This window comes from Sceloporus undulatus, chromosome 8 (assembly GCF_019175285.1).
Source record: "Sceloporus undulatus isolate JIND9_A2432 ecotype Alabama chromosome 8, SceUnd_v1.1, whole genome shotgun sequence".
Lineage (NCBI taxonomy): Eukaryota > Metazoa > Chordata > Lepidosauria > Squamata > Phrynosomatidae > Sceloporus > Sceloporus undulatus.
The window spans coordinates 36,610,808-36,627,848 of NC_056529.1; the positions used below are offsets into that span (position 1 = coordinate 36,610,808).

The 17,041-nt window shown below is 47.3% G+C and overlaps 1 protein-coding gene across 1 annotated transcript in view; it reads left to right on the top strand.

Moving 5' to 3' along the window:
* CARHSP1 (calcium regulated heat stable protein 1) overlaps positions 1 to 7,211 on the top strand; it is a 19,465-nt gene extending 12,254 nt beyond the window's left edge. The window contains exons 2-4 of the mRNA XM_042438341.1: positions 2,388 to 2,564; positions 4,066 to 4,188; positions 5,685 to 7,211. Coding sequence (XP_042294275.1) covers positions 2,388 to 2,564; positions 4,066 to 4,188; positions 5,685 to 5,847 — 463 coding nt within the window. The 3' untranslated portion in view covers positions 5,848 to 7,211. The remainder of the gene's footprint in view (positions 1 to 2,387; positions 2,565 to 4,065; positions 4,189 to 5,684) is intronic.
* Positions 7,212 to 17,041: the final 9,830 nt, after the last annotated feature.

The window sequence follows — 17,041 nt, forward strand, 5'->3', positions numbered from 1 at the left end:
GACTGGTCTGTGTAGGAGTTTAATAAAAGGGTGATTTAGGGTAGGTTTTGGTTTTTCTCCTTGTTTGATTTAGTTGATGTTCTGTTCTAGGACATTTACATGAACAATTGGTTTTATTTTTCATACATATCCCACATTTCTTCTTTGTTTGGACACAGGGCAAATAAGGAAAGTTTCGATATTTATCTGTACATTGAGAAATCCAGTTTGTGTAACAGTCAGAGTGCTGGGCTGGGACTTGGGAAATCTAGATTCAAATCTTTTGCACTCGTAACACATGAAATTCATTGACCTTAACTAGTCACTCTCATCCCAACCTCACAGGGAAGTTGTGAGATAAGAGGGGAAGAGTAGGAGAGGTTTGTGTCTCTGTGTGTGTATTGCTTTCTTGTTGTCTTCCAATTTATGGCGGCTGCATTGAATTTCATAGTGTTTTATCAAGCAAAGAAGGTCCAAAACACACTGCAGAAATAATCCAGTTTGAGACTGCTTTAACTGCCCTGGTTTAATAATATGGGATTTTGGGAATCGTAGTTTTATGCGACATTTAGCCTTCTCTGTCAGAGAGCTCTGGTGCCACAATAAATAACAATTCCCAGGATTCCCTAGCACTGAGCCAAGGCAGTTAAAGCAATCTCAAAATGGATTATTTCTGCAGTCTGTTTTGGACTGAAGACTCAGAGGTGGTTTGCCGTTCCTTTCCTCTGAAATATAGCCCACAGCATCTAGTATTCATTGATGGTCTCCCATCCAACTACTAACCATAACTGGCCTTGCTTAGTTTTCAAGATCGGATGGGATCTGATGCTTTTAGGGTATTTACCGTGCCCTGGATTTCTCTGTACAGTCCCTTACGTTAAAAATGGGATATAAAAATAATGAAAAGTGGGATATAAAGGTCGTAAGTGAATAAATTTAGATCTCTTTCATACAAAACCACTTTAATGCTTTAACTGGCCTTGTCCTATACAAACCTGAAATTTGTAATTTCTGTGAGGCTTTGAATTCTGTCAGAGCTGCAGTGAAGCAGTTTTCGATCTTTGCTCCTCCGGATGTTTTAGACTTCAGCTCCCAGAATCCATCATTATTAGCCATGCTGGTAGAGGCTTCTGGGAACTGAAGTATAAAACTATTGGCGGCTCAAAGGCTGAGAATAGCCTTCTCAAGCATATTGCCCCAGACTACAAACTCAGTGATTTTGCAGGGTGCAGCCAGGATGGTTAAAGTGGTCTCAAAGACCTTCAATTCTGCATGGTGAAAGAGACTTGAAATGTTTGTATGTGAGCAAGAGCTATTAATGTTCAGCAGCTGTCACACTAATATGAGCAAAATGTAATTAATTGGTTGGTGAATCAGCAAACTCTATTGTTGTTGGTACTTCGTGGGAGACACATTTTAATTGTCTTGGAGCATAATGAGAAAAATGAGCAAGGAATCGCAGTTAATGTGAATTGTTGAAGCCATGACAGAAAAGGGCCTTTTTTCTTTTCGGTTTCCTACTCCCCCTTATGTACATCTCTGAAAAATAAATCAGGAGGTAAAATGTTGATATTTTCAAAGCTTTTTAAAAAGGAAAGACAATGCATCAGGAGTGGGAAATGTGCAGCTTTCCTAGTGGTGTTGTACTGCAGCACCCATTCTCCCTGACCATTAGCTATTGATGGGAGTTGCAGTAGGACTAACTTTCAGAATCTACTTTCTGAACAAGAAAACTTTCCTATATTCCCATGAAACTAAGTAAGTATGCAGTAAACTAGGCATTTAATATTACCAGTTGATGTGTTTCTATTGATTCTGACCCTAACTCAACCTAAAATTGCTTCCAACTCCACAGCCATGGTTTGTACATAGACATGCAAAACGGTATCTTTTCCAGATGCTCTTGGGATGAAAAGCACCATCGGTTTCAGGCTTTCATACTCCTACTTCAGTTTCTGTCAACCCTGGTAGAAAGGCACTGACAAAACCAATGTGGAAATCAACTCAGGGAATTCTGTCTTGATTTGAACATGAGGCCTCCAATTATTTGTTTGTTACGGTCAGTTCTCTGTATCCATGGATTCTGTATCCACAGATTAAATTATTCACAGCTTACAAATATATATTTAAAAAATCCAAAAAGCAAATTTTGATTTTCATTTTTATATAAGTGATACCATTGTGTATAATGGGACTAGGAAGTAGGTCAACCATGGATTTTGGTATCCACAGGGAATTCTGGAACCAAACACCAGTAGACAGCAAGGACCCACTGTATTTTCTACCTTCTCTTGTGGAAGGTAAACTTGAGACCACCTCATAGTTTGATTCCAGGCATTCTAAAGAAGAAAGTATAACATGAAACAGATGCATATCCTCTTAAAAAGTATGACCTCTCTTCTTATTAGGGTTCCTCTGGTACCAGAAATGTCTTCAGAGTCAGCTTCTGCCCATGAGCGATCCCCCTCGCCAGGCGCCCTTCGACTGCCAGAAGGTCGCCGCACACGGGAACGCTCTCCTTCCCCCATGAGAGGATATCTCATCCCCAGCCCTCTTCCCACTCGGAGGACTCGCACATATTCAGCGTGAGTATCTGGGGGAGTTGGCGGGATCATATCTGGGGAGGGTCATGATGGTCAAAGCTCTTCTAGGAGTCTAGCTTCTGCTGCAATAGATCCCCTGGATGACCATTATATGGCTGGTGAAAAGCATGTTGGATTGGAGAGGCATCTGGCTGTGCCCCGTAATCAGATGCAAATGATGGCATCACCTGCTGAGACTGCCAGATCTCAGCAGAAGATGTCACTGATTTGTGTCTGGCTATGGGGCACACCTTCCCTATTCTGTGTCAGTCACAGAACGGCCATTCAGGGGTGCTGTCACAACAATATGTGGACTCCTGGGTCTGGTGAACAGGGAGCCATAGACCTGTTACAGACTGCCAGAATAAAGCTGCTTTGGGTATCTTTGGAGGTATGCTGTTTAAATGATGCATGCATCCCAAGAATCCAGAAGCTGCACCAAAGCTGCACTCCAGTCCTTAGGAATGGCGTATAGCTTTAGCGTGACCTCCGGACTCTTAGGACCCATGCATCATTTAAATAGCATACCTCCAAAGAGACCCGAAGCAGCTTTATTTTGGCAGTCTGTAAAAGGCCATAGTAACTTTTCCCCTGCACAACTTTTATGTTACAGATCTTAACTAGTGTTTGCATTGGGGGGGAAATGCACACTACTCTGTCTGAGCAAACATGAATATTCTCTGGTTCTTGGCCAGGTTCAAAATATTACTCGCCTTGATTGCTTTAAAAAGGCAGTCACGACATATCTCTTCCGGCAGGCCTTTCCAGATTAAGATCCCTGTAGTCATTCATTTGAATACTGCTCTAACTGCCTCTCCCCTGTTTTAATAATTGTTTTAACAATTGTCTAACAATTCAATTGTATTTTATTGTGGATGAGAGGGTTAGGGAGGGTTTGGGATATAAGGAAACATGTGGCTATTGTATTTTATGGATATTTTTAATGTAAGCTGCTTCGATCGTTTGGAGAAGCGGGATACGAATAATAATACATCATTGTCATCATCATTCCAAAGGGGCCAAATTGTTAAGCAGAAATATTTACATGCACATCTGTGTTATTAAAGAACTACTCTGCTTGTCTCTAAAATACATTTCAAAATCTAGTGCTATGACACATAGCTATGGCAGCTATGACATTGTGACAGATAGATAGTTCAAATGACTCAAGGATGGCTGCTTGTGTCACAACTGCATGCAGGTCAGAAGCTCAAAAGTTGTGCTGCATGAGGAGGGGAGGGAAGGGGTGGGGAGGGAAGAGGAAGGAAGGGAAGGTGAAGGGAGGACATGGACTGGAGCTGCCCTGGACCTCTCGACCTTGCTGTCCATTGGGAGCTGCTGCGGCATCTCTCACTGGCATCTCCATGGAAGCAAAAGAACTTAGGTCCAGTATATCAAGGTGAGGAAGAGACCACAAATGGTAGAAAGAGCATAACTGAACAGGAGGTCTGGCTACTGGCTGAATTCCTCTCTGAGACTCTGGATATTCTTTCCTCCTTCGCAGGACAGCAAGAGCCTCTGAAGGGCCTACCTACAAGGGGGTATGTAAATGCTTCTGCCGTTCCAAGGGCCATGGATTCATCACTCCAATAGATGGTGGTCCAGACATCTTTGTGCACATCTCTGAGTAAGTATTTCTTCCAGAAGGCATGCATCAAGTTCAGATCATCCCACAAAGATCATTTCACGAATACAAAACATACAAGCAAGTGATGCAGCTTTCAACCAAGGCAGGATCTAGTCAAAATTAAGCAAGCTTCCCAACTGGGTGTCTTATCTGGATTGGATGGGGTTTGTAATACACAAATTGGGGAAGGTTAGACTGAAGTTTTAATTTAACGGGAAGACATTTTTTGCTCCTGCACCATTTCTGGGGAAGGGGCTGCACTTGCATGGCCAACAGAAGCAACGTCACATTTTGGCCTGGTTTCGGCTAATTTGGGACTGTTTTATAGATGTATGGGAGGTTTATTTCTTACCTGTCTCTACCCATGAATCCAGGGAGGGAACAACAACAGGCCAAGATCATCAGTTAAAAACACATTAACCTAAAAGAATAAAGAAGACCCATGCGTATTAAAACAATCCACATTTAAACATTTATCAGTTAAAGTTTACAACTTAAAAATCATCTGGGTAGGCCTGCAGGAAGAGTCTGTTGTTTTAAATTAGTTGTGTTTTTAACTGATATGAAGTGTCCAAACTATATTGATGTATTTTAATCTGCTGCAGTTTTGAACCTTGATCCATAGAGGTGGGTGAGAGGTAAATAGAGTTGGCCCTCCACATTTGCGGCTTTGACTTTTGCACATTTGATCACTATGTTCTCTCTAGGTAGGTCCTCCAGTGCAAATCTACAGTCAGTTTGCACCAGAAGTCACACTAGAAGAGCTAGAGATTCCTAGAGAGAACACTTCTCTAGACATTTGCAGGTCCTCCAGCGCAATTCTATGGTCAACAACTGGAGGATATTAACAATAATAAAGGCTTTGGAGGACCGAGAGATTCTTAGAGAGGTGTTTTCTCAAATAAAAGACACAGTGGTCTTTTTATTTGCGGTTTTCCACTTTCAGGGGGTCCTGTGTAAATGGGGAGGGCCCACTGTATTATTAAAATTGCTTGCGATATTTTTTAAAAGTTGGGAACTTGGGGGCCACAAAACAGAGCCATGTAAGATGTATGTGGGCTGCAGGCCACACTTCCCCCACCTCAGCTGCTAGGAAGCCTACCGTGTAGTATTTTTGCTACAGGCCTTACTTCCACCTTTGAATCAGCATGTTGTGGGGACAGCAGTATTTCTCAAAGCCTTCATATGATGTGAAGTTGAAGGTTTTCATGGCCGGCATTCATTGTTTGTTGTGGGTTTTTCAGGCTATGTGGCCGTGTTCTAGAAGAGTTTATTCCTGATGTTTCGCCGGCATATGTGGCATTCTCTGAAGATGCCAGCCATAGATGCTGGCGAAACGTCAGGAATAAACTCTTCTAGAACATGGCCACATAGCCTGAAAAACCCACAACAAACCTTCATACAATGTCTACAAAGGTTTCTGTAAACTAACAGACTATTAGTCTGCTCCCACAGTGCAATTCTTATTATTTTATCTCCCTCCTTCTTCCCCGTAGCATTGAAGGAGAATATGTCCTGGTGGCTGGAGACGAAGTCACCTACAAGGTGACCACCATTCCACCAAAGAATGAGAAGCTACAAGCTGTGGAAGTGGTCATCACCCACCTGGCTCCCGGAACAAAACACGAGACCTGGTCAGGACGCGTGATTGACTCCTAGAAAGACTCTCTCCGAAGCCACATTGGCTGAGGACACTGAACTGTGGCCTTGTGCAACAACTAAGATTGGCTTGAGCCCAGCAGATGAGTTTTCTGCATGCCGAATGAGATGAAATGCCATTGCAAACCAGGCATCCAAAGGTGGCCAGATTAATCTTTCCTTTTTTGTAATTAAAAAAATTGAAACTTAAAAAGTAAGAAGAATGGAAAATTGCTCCTGACTTAACAAATTTTCACCAGCATCGTTTTCCACTAGCGGTTAGATGCCTATTGGTCTTAGAAATACCAAAATATGATAAAATGACCTGAGTGCCTTCTATATGGCAAAGAGGAATGGAGGCCTATGGGAATCAAAAATATTTGTGTTTTAGGGATGATATAAACTAGTTTTTTCAGTGCCTTCTGGGTTTCTTGGCTTAAGGAAGCCTCTGTCACAAAAGCCGCAAAAAAAGGTCTCGGTTCTCTTGATTTGTGCCTGAGTACTTTTTCTTTTTTAAAAAACCTTGAAAACTTAAAGACCTTTGGCTCAACATTTGCTACCCAATTTTAGTGCCCACCTCAGATGGTTAATAATTGGGCTGAGCAAAACTGTCTCCAGTTTACTTTAAAATGACTTAAATAAATGGAAATATAATTTGTAGTTTTAGGCAACTCTGTACATAATGTAACCAGGTTTCTCTTCCCTGACTGCTTTTGAATTCTGAGTCCTTTCATAGCAGATTCATAAGCTGACATGTGTTATTATCGTTTGTGCTGGAATCTTTGTGCACATGTATACATGTTTAATTTGCCGCTAGCTTCCTGCGTCTCAAAAAGATTTGTAGGATTTCGCTTTCATTTCATCGCTGGTGTCAGTTGTGTTTGTTCAAGAGAAAATGTTCTGAACACTGCTTGTTTCTCTTTTGACACCTAAGCGCCGGATCCTTTGTGGAGGAGGTAGAATAAAAAAGTTGGGATGGCTCTCCCAGTTTGGAAATTGTGTGGATGTATCTGTAAAGTTCAGTGCTACTTCTCATAAAAGAAGACCCATAATTTGACATGACAGATGATGATAATCACAAGTGGTAGTAATAACAGACCTGTGGGAGAATTGTGTTTGGCTCACGTTCGAAGTGAGTCAGCCTTATTTACACTTTCTGGATGGTTGTGCAGGTTAGAACACTATTGCCTTTGGATTCATTAACCCCATTGTGTAGATTTGTGATAAAATTTTTTTGCAGTGGCGTTCTCAGTTCAAATAGTGCATTTGATGTGCATACAAAATAAATGAGTTTTTCATTGTGCTTTTTTGTGGCAAGGGGAGGTTTAGACTGAAATTGGATGGAATGGACTTATGACTGAATAAATTCACATCTGACATCGAAACTGGGAATCGACTGTTTTTGTTTTCCCTTTGTTCCCTTGCAGTTCTCAAGGTTAGGCTTCCCAGTGTCTCCTTTGCTTGTTCCTCAGGTGTGCTGCAGCCCTTGTGTGGACCAACATCAAGCAATGTTCCCTGCATGCTCAGTGCATAGATGCACAAGGGAATGGAAATAAGCATGGGCCAGAATCCTGTCTGGGTACTATGTGGCACTATGATACAGCTGGCCATCCCCTGGACTTACTGCTGTAAGTCCCTGTGCCCCCTCCTTTCCCTCCCAATTTTGTGCCTTCTGAATAGTGTGGGGAGGATGGAAGAGAGTCTGGCTATGTCCCTGTAGGGTCCTCCAGAGGACACAGTGGATGATATAACCAGTTCATGTCTGGCTGCAGGGACATAGCCTGACACTTCTCCATTCCCCGCTTCTCATTTTCCACCAGGCATAGGATGGCAATGGGGGACACTGCAGCTGCTCTGTGGAAAATTCAGGGGAGTTGGTTGTTGCAAAGGGAGGAAGGGAATACCAACCTCTGCATCAACCATAAAAATAAAGCCCTGTGCAAATGTTTTATGTCTGCACATGCCGCTAACCAGAATGCCAGCCTGTGCAGTGATAGAGGAGAGGGAAGGGATAGGAAGAGCATGTGGTGGACAGATGGAGTGGTCACCCGAATTGGGAAAGAGGATTAGAAAGAATAGAAATTGACTTTCCCTTATCCAGAATGCTTGGGACCAGAAGTATTTTGGATTCCCCCCCCCTCAGATTTTGGATTATTTACATATACAGTGCGGGCGCGCGATACGCGGGCGCGCCATACGTGGACTTGAGCGTATGCGCTCAAGCCGCGCGCGCGGGGCGGAGCGTCCCATTCAATTGAATGGGCGCGTGCGCCCATTGCGCCCCCGCGCGCGCCCGCGCTGCCCCGCACGAGCCCCATTGTTTCCAATGGGGCTCGAGCATAGGCGGAATTCGCCTTACGCGGCGGGATCTGGAACGGATCCCCTGCATAAGGCGAGGACGCACTGTACATATACATAAGATAGCTTGGAGATGGGACCCAAGTCTAAACATGAAATGCATGTGTATACTTTATACACACAGCCTGAAGGTAAATTTTTACATAATGTTTTTAATAATGTTGTGCATGAAACAAAGTTTGTGTACATTGAACCATCAGAAAGCAAAGGTGTCATTATCTTAGCAGGTGGACAATTTTGGACTATTTTGAATTTTAGAATTCCGGATAAGGGGAACTACTCTTAATTCAGATGGATGGAGTCAAGGGAAGTTGAAGACAAGCGTTGGCTCCCTACTGGGGCTTTTGGCCATATGACAGCTATGCTCCTCTGCCTCAGTCAGTACAACTGGGCAGTGGGAAACCTGAGTATATGAACTTACATGGGGAAAACTGGGGTGGGAGGAGAACCAGGAAGAATTAAGGACTGGTAGGAGACAGAGGCAAAGATCCTACATTGCTTCAGTGTAGCGTAAAAATCCCTTAGTGGAATTATATAGTTCACTTTCCCACACAATCCCTGTACTGAATAGCAACAAACATGAACTGAGGGCCAGTACACCTGGCTGTCATAGTACAGCATAACCCTGTTTACAGTGTGCATTTCCATGCTGCTGATATATCCAATATATATTCCATTCACATAGAAATCTAAGGTATTTGCACTTAGGGCAGAAAAATGAAACGAACAGATATAAGATGGGTAACACCTGGCTGAATGAGAGTTATATGTGTGAAAGAGATCTAGGAATCCAAGTAGACCACAAATTTAACATGAGTCAACAGTGCAATGTGGCAGCTAACAAGGCCAATGCAATTTGAGGCTGCATCAGTGGATGTATAGTGTCTAAATCAAGAGAAGTAATAGTGCCACTATATTCTGCTTTGGTCAGGCCCCACCTGGAATAATATTGTGTCCAGTTCTGGGCAAAACAATTCAAAAAGGACATTGAGAAACTGGAGTGTGTCCAAAGGAGGAGGACTAAAATGGTGAAGGGTCTGGAAACCGTAAAACCCTATGAGGAGAGACTTAGGGAGCTGGAGATGTTTAGCCTGGAGAAGAGAAGGTTAAGGGGTGATATGATAGCTCTGTTTCCATACTTGAAAGGATGTCATATTGAGGATGGAGCAAGCTTGTTTTCTGCTGCTTCAGAGAACAGGATCCGGAGCAATGGAGGCAAGCTCCAGGAAAAGAGATTCCAGCTCAATATTAGGAGAAACTTCCTGAGAGTCAGGGCTGTTCGACAGTGGAACACACTCCCTCAATGGAGAGTGATGGAGTCTCCTTCCTTGGAGGTCTTTAAACAGAGGCTGGGTGGGCATCTGTCGGGGATGCTTTGATTGAGAGTTCCTGCATGGCAGAATGGGGCTGGACTGGATCAGGGCCCTTCTTGGGGTCTCTTCCAACTCTATGATTCTATGATTTGTCCTCAGACTAATCCCTGCAGTGCAAAGGGATCTTGCAGCACCTTTGAGACTAACTGAAAGAAAGGGATTAATAGCCTGAGCCAGTGGTGGTGAACCTATGGCACTAGTGCCAGAAGTGGCACTCAGGGCACTCTGTGTGGGCACACATGCTGTTGCCCCAGCACAGAGTTAGCCAGAGTTTCTTACTAGAAAGCCAGAGGGACGTGGCACTTTGCAATAAATAAGTGGAGTCTGGGTTGTAGTTTGGACACTCGGTCTGTAAAAGGTTCACCATCACTGGCCTGAGCTTTCCTAGGCTTTGGCTCACATGCCTCTGAGGAAGTATCTCAAGTCTAGGAAAGCTCAGGCTACCAACTTTTCTCTTTGAGTCAGTCTCAAAGGTGCAATATTTGCAATGTGCCCATTTCCCTCCACATTCGCCGGCGTTAGGGGCACAGGACCCTCAGGAATGCGGAAAACCCGGCAAATAACAAAAACACTATGTTTTACCTAACAGAACTGCTCTCTAGGCATCTCTGGGTCCTCCAGTGCAACTCTGTGGTCAACATCTGCCAGACCATAGAGTCGCACTGGAGGACATAAAGATTCCTAGACAGGATGCTCCGCTAGGCATCTGTAGCTCCTCTGGCGCAACTCTGACCTGGAGATTCCTAGAGAAGAGTTCTCTCTAGGAATCTCTGGGTCATTTAGTATGGCTTTTGGTTAAAGCTGACCACAGAGTTGCACTAGAGGAGCTACAAAGGCCTATTGGGATGTCCTCTCTAGGACTTTCAGTTTGACTTTGGGTTCAAGCTGACCATAGAGTGGCGCTGCAGGACCTAGAGATTCCTGGAGAGGACGCCCCGCTAGGCATCTGTAGCTCCTCCGGCGCAACTCTATGGTCAATGCCTGGCAGATGTCGACCACAGAGTGGCGTTGGAGGACCTGGAGATTCCTAGAGAGGAAGCTATTAGGAAGATGTTTCCTTCCCTTCCTTGTCACAATCACCCGCCGCCCCCGAGGTGTCACAATGGCCCCTGCCTGCCTCTCCCTGGGCCTCTGCCCTCCCTGCCTCCCTTCCCACCTCACCTTCGGGGCCATGGAGGGCCTGGTGCTGCTCCGTCCGTCCCTGACGTTCCTGCTGGCCTCCAGCCCGAACCCCTTCCACAGGGCTCTCCTCCGCAGCTTCCGCGAGGACCTGGCCGGCGGCAGCGGGGACAATGCCTCCATCCCCGGCGCCTCCTCCTCCGCCCCCGAGAGGCCCTCCTTCGAGCAGCACCCTTCTCAGCCGGGGCTGCCTTCACCTCGGCGCCCGCTTTGGGCTCTAGGGCCCCGCGCCGCCGCCCGGGCCCAGGCCCAGCGCAGAGCCATCCTGGCCAGGAAGGGGCAGCAGCGGCAGCAGCAGCGCGAGATCTGCCAGGCCTCGCCTCGCCTCTTCTTCCCGGCGCTGGACCAGGAGGGGCCCCAAGGGAGGCGCGGGTGGAAGAAGCGGGAGCCCCTCCGCAGGAAGAAGGCGGGGGAGTCCCAAGGGACGGCGAAGGAGCCACTGCCACCCTTAGTCCTGGTTGGGAGGGCGGCAGGAGCCACCGCCGCTGCGGCCCGGAGCGAGAAGAACCGAGAAGGGCCCTTCTTCCTCCCGCAGCTGGACGCCGCCTCTTCCCCCCGGGAGCCTCCTCCGCCGGGGCCTCGCCCTTCGCCTCCGCTGCCTTCCCTGGCTCTCGCCGGGGCCTTCCCCGCCCGCAGGCCCCTCAGGAACATCTTCCCCATCCTCCGAAACCTCTGAGGGCGATGGTTTCCCCAAACTCCGTTTGTTTTGGACTTCAGGTCCCAGAAGCCCCAGCCAAACGAACGAACAGTCAGGAATTATGGGAGCTGTAGTCCAAAAGGCTTGGAAAAGGGACCAATGCTCGGTGGCGGCACGAGGACTTGGCGGCATTGCGCATGCGCAAGGGGATTTGGCGCCTCTTTTTCCACACTTCCGGTCCTATTTCCGCCTGTGGTAACCGCCCCCAGTGCGCAGGCGCAAGGGGCGGGGCTTGATTGTGTGAGAGATGATCTTCGTTTTTTTTTTAATGTTAGGGTTGGCATCAGCCTCCCGCTTCCTTTCTTGCGCCTGCGCAGTGGCGGATGTTGGAGTCTCATTGTTTCCTCTATAACTCACTAATGATTCATTTGCTGGAATGAAGGGGGAAGCTTATGACCAAATATACCATCTGGATCTCCTAAGGATATTTGGTTTGTCAGGTTTCCTCCCAAATAAACAATTCTGTATCCCAAAATTGCTGCTTAATTTTCTAAAGCTTGCCCCTTTGGGTGCTTTATGGGGTTTTACTGAAGGCTTTGTGATTTTAAATCAACTTTTTCACACTAAAAACAAACAGGCAATTGGTATTTTTGTTTAACTTTGTATCATTTATTGTTTTGACTTGCACTGTGGACGAGTGAAAGATGGATATCGACAAATAAGTAGCACAACAACAAATAAATTTTTAAGCCTGAAGGAAGGAGACTCTGCCCTCCACAACTGCCATCTGCCGGCCTGAGAGGGAGTTGGCCAGGCAAGTCCAGCTCCATCAGGACTAGCCTGGAAGAAGGAAGAGCCCTCCCTCCAATCCATCTGCCTTGGTCCAGGCCTTAGAGGGGGAGAAGAACCACTGGACCTCATCCTCTTTCCCTCCATCATTCCCTTCTCCTTTTGTTTCGTGTCTTTTAGATTGTAAGCCTGAGGGCAGGGAACTGTCTGATTAAAAATAATATTGTAAGCCGCCCTGAGAGCCATTAAGGCTGAAGGGCGGGATATAAATACCTAAATAAATAAAATAACAAAACAAGGAGAAATAAATGTCCCCCAGTGGTTTGGGTTCAAATCCTCCTACTTGGCCACTAAAACCCACTGGGTGACGGCAGGGCTGCTATAAATCGGAAATGACTTGAAGGCACACAAGGAGAGAGAATCGTAGAGTCCGAGAGTTGGAAGAGATCCCAAGAAAGGCCATCCAATCCAACCCCTTCTGCCATGCAGGAACTCTCAATCAAAGCACCACCAAAAGATGGCCATCCAGCCTCTGTTTAAAGACCTCCAAGGAAAGAGACTCCACCATGATCCAAGGCAATGGATGCCATTGTCAAACAGCTCTTACTGTCAGGAAGTTCCTCCTAATGTTGAGCTGGAATCTCCTTTCTTGTACTTTGCATCCATTGCACCATGTGTCCTATTCTCTGGAGCAACAGAAAGCAAGCTTGTTCCCTCCTCAATATGACATCCTTTCAAACATTTAAACCGGGCTATCATATCACCTCTTAACCTTCTCTTCTCCAGGCTAAACATGCCCAGATCCCTCAGTCTCCCATAGGACATGATTTCCAGACCCTTCATCATTTTAGTCTCCTTCCTTTGGACACATGACTCCAGTTTCTCAAAGTCCTTTTTGAATTATGGTGCCCAGAACTGGACACAGTATTCCAGGTGGGGCCTGACCAAAGCAGAATAGAGCAGCACTATTACTTCCCTTCATCTAGACTCTATACGCAGCCTAGAATCGCAGCCTAGAATCGCGTTGAACCAGGGCAGTTAAAGCGGTCTCAATCTGGATTGGATTTGCAATTCCAGAGACCAGGGTTTGATTCCCAGCTCAGCCGTGAAACCCAATGGGGTCCAAAACACACACTGCAGAAACAATCCTCTTGAGAATGCTTTAACTGCCCCGGGTCAAGGCTAGGGATTTCTGGGAACTGTAGTTCTTGGCCTCGGGGGCCAAGAGAATTAGCCTCCTCTGTGAGAGCACTGGTGCCAGAATAAGCTACAATTCCCAGGATCCCTTAGCACTGAACCAGGGCAGTAAGAGGTCTCAAATGGGATTATTTCTGCAGTGTGTGTTTTGCACCCCAGTGAGTTTCATGGTCGAGCTGGAAATCAAAACCCTGGTCTCCGGAACCACAGGTCCAAAATACACTCCAGAAGTAACCCGGTTTGAGACCTCTTTAACTGCCCTGGGTTCAATGCTAGGGAATTGTGGGAACTGTAGTTCTGCCAGACATTTCAGCCTTCTCTGCCAGAGAACTGTGGTGCCACAAGGAGCTACAATTCCCAGCATTCCTTAGCCCTGAGCCAGGGCAGTCAAAGCGGTCTCAAAAGCAGGTTGTTCCTGCAGTGGAGTTTATCAAACGGGAGGAATTTCTCTTAAATTCGAATGAAAAGAAAGCGGGGCCAGAACGCATTCACATAAAGTCGCTAGTTTAGCGCAATTATGTGAATGCGCATTGCATTTGAACTGGCTCCCCATTACCCGAAAATAGCATGCCATTGCCCGAATTTGTGTGTGGCTGTCTATCACGCAATGTTAAACCCCATGATTGCATTCAGATTGCCATCTGATTATACAGTCGCGCCTCGCCATACGCTGCCTTTTTATAGGCGGCTTTGAGCATAGGCGCTCAAAGCCGCCGGCGCGCGCGGGGCGGCACGTCCCATTCAATTGAATGGGCGCGCGTGCCCGTTGCACCCTGTTTCCAATGGGGCTTGAGCATAGGCGGAATTTGCCTTATGCGGAGGGATCCGGAACGGATCCCCCGCATAAGGCGAGGACCCACTGTACTTCCAATTCCCCTTGTCTGATAAACTCCAGTGTCTCTCTCTGCCGTTCCAAGGCCTCCTTCCTTCTTTCCTTCTCGCCGTCGGAACCTGTTGGCATCACAAAGGCTCCCTAACAAAGGCCTGGGGAGCCTTCCTTCCATCTGTGAGCTGCTGCCTTCCAGCCCTTCGTTCTCCTCTTCCTTCTCGGGCCATGGCCCGCCGTCCTCCTCCGCTGGTCCTCCTCGGGGCTGGGGCCAACCCTTTGGTGCCCACCGCTCCTCGCCAGGTGCCTCCTGCTCCTGCTCCTCTTCCTCGGGGAGAACGGCGTCAGCTGTGGGCCCTGGGTCCCCGTGCGGCCGGCCAAGCCCAGGCCCACCGACAGGCCCGGAAGGAGAGCCAGCCGCGCCGAAGGATGGAGCTCGCCCCAGCCGCAGCCAGGCTCTACTTCCCAGCAGTGAGGAAACAGGACCAAGGGAGGCGAGGCCCGCAGCAGTCGCTACAAGCCTCAAGGAGGGCGCCCCTCCAGCGGACAACTGACGCTGGGCTACCACCTTTGGTGCTCGTAGGCCGCGCAGCCCCCGAGGCCAAGAAGGAGGAGCTCCGGGAAGGGACCAACTTGCCCAGCCTCACCAACCAGACCAGACCTTCTCCTCCACCCCCTTCTCCGCCTCCTCCTTTGGCTCAGGCTTCTGCCATGCCAGCCCGGCGTCGGCACCAAGATTTCTACCGCTTCCCCCCAAGGAACTAGGCCCAAATTTACTGCAGGATGAAAGTAGCGGCGATGACGCCACCGCACGTGTGTGCCAACGGTTTTCCCCGCCTTTTTTGGTCACAGCGGGCACCGACGCATGCACAGTCGTTGGGGAGGAAGGATTTGGAATGCCGACTCTGGCCCCGCCCACTGTCAGTAGCAATGACGCATGCGCCATCGTTGAGAAGGAAGGTTTTATATCGCCGCCTGTGGCTTCCCACTCTCAGCGGGCAATGACGCATGCACGGTCGTTGGGAAGAAAGGCTTTGGAACACCGCCTCTGCCTCCACCCTCTGTCTCAGGGGACAATGACACAGCACCGCCTCTGCTGCACGGGGTTTGGATTTATATTACTTCTCAGTGCCGTTTTGGCACCTGCTTTAAAAAACAAAACAAAAACCAACCTGCGCGTGCGCAGTGGTGAGAATTTTCACACTTTTCCTCTGTTAGAGGACGCATGCACAGTCTGAAAAGGAGGGAAAGATTTGGATTGATTCTTCGTTTGCTCAGCCTCCCGCCTGGACTGCTGAGAGCTTGGATGAGGATGCATGCGCAGCTGTTGTGCGGAAGGGCAGGGTTTGGATTGAATTTTTTTTTTTTGGTTGCTGCTGGCCTCCTGCCTATCTTTCTGAGCCAGGCTGCTGCTGCCGTTTCTTTTTAAGGCGCTCAGGGGTCAACAGAGCCGCGCATGCGCATTGGCTCCTTTTGGGAGACAAAATGGCGGACATCGAGAAGAGAGTTTGGAGTGGCAGCTCTTTCATGCCCTGGAGAGAGAGAAGGAAGAAGGAAGCCTAATGTTGGCTGGATCTGGTAAGAGTCAGAGGGTTAGGGAAAAGAAAGAAAGAAACCAGGAACATGGTTTATATATGTTGGTTGATAAACCAACAAATGACTAAGTTTGGGGTTCTTGGGAGCTCAGATCAAGACTTAACAAAGAAATGACAGCTTTGCCTTTTGTGGCTTTGATTATTCACAGATTTTATTAAAATGTTCTCTCTAGGAATATATAAGTCCTCCAGTGCAACTCTATGGTCAACTTTAACCAAAAGTTGCACCGAAAGACCTAGAGATTCCTAGAGAGGACCCTCCGCTAGACCTTTGTAGCTCCTCCAGTGCAACTCTATGGTCAATGTCTGGCAGATGTTGACCACAGAGTTGCCCTGGAGGACCTAGAGATCCCTAGAGAGGTGTCCTCTCAGGTAAAAACATAGCGTTTTTGCTACTTGCTGTTTTTCCATATTCATGGGGGTCTTGTGCCCCTGACCCCAGTAAATATGGAGGGACAAGTGTTTTTCTCTGACTGACTGTGCAGGAACCAAAGGCTTCCTCAGAAAAGGGGAACCATGAAGGCTCAAAACTAGCCTTGAATCCCCCTCCCCCCCGAGATCCCAAGACAATCCTTGGCTCCCCACCCCAACTCTTCTTTACCATCCTTTCCCTTCAACACCTCATTGTAAGTTACTCTAGGGGTCAGGACACCCCCCCGTCCTTTCCCACCGTCCACCGGGCGAGTGGTTTAAAAATTAAAACGTGAGACCCTCCTCTTTTGGCAAGCCGCCCTTCATCTGTGTAATGGGCAGATTGGCCAATACCATTTATTTTAGGGTGCATCAATAGAGGTATAGAGTCAAGTGAAGTAATACTGCCACTGTATTCTGCTTTGGGTCAGGCCCCACCTGGAATATTGTGCTGGGCAGTACAATTCAAAAAGGACATTGAGATACTGGAGGGCAACTAAAATGGTGAAGGGTCTGGAAACCATGCCCTGTGAGGAAAGACTTAGGGAGCTGGAGATGTTTAGCCTGGAGAAGAGAAAGTTAAGAGTTGGCATGATAGCCCTGTTTAAGTATTTGAAGGAATGTCATATTGAGGAGGGAGCAAGCTTGTTTTCTGCTGCTCCAGAGACTAGGACCCAATGGAGCAATGGATGCAAGCTCCAGGAAAAGAGATTCCACCTGAACATTAGGAGGAACTTCCTGACAGTAAGGGCTGTTCAACAGTGGAACAAACTTCCTCAGAGTGTAGTGGAATCTCCTTCCTTGGAGGTCTTTAAACAGAGGCTGGATGGCCATCTGCTGGGGATGCTTT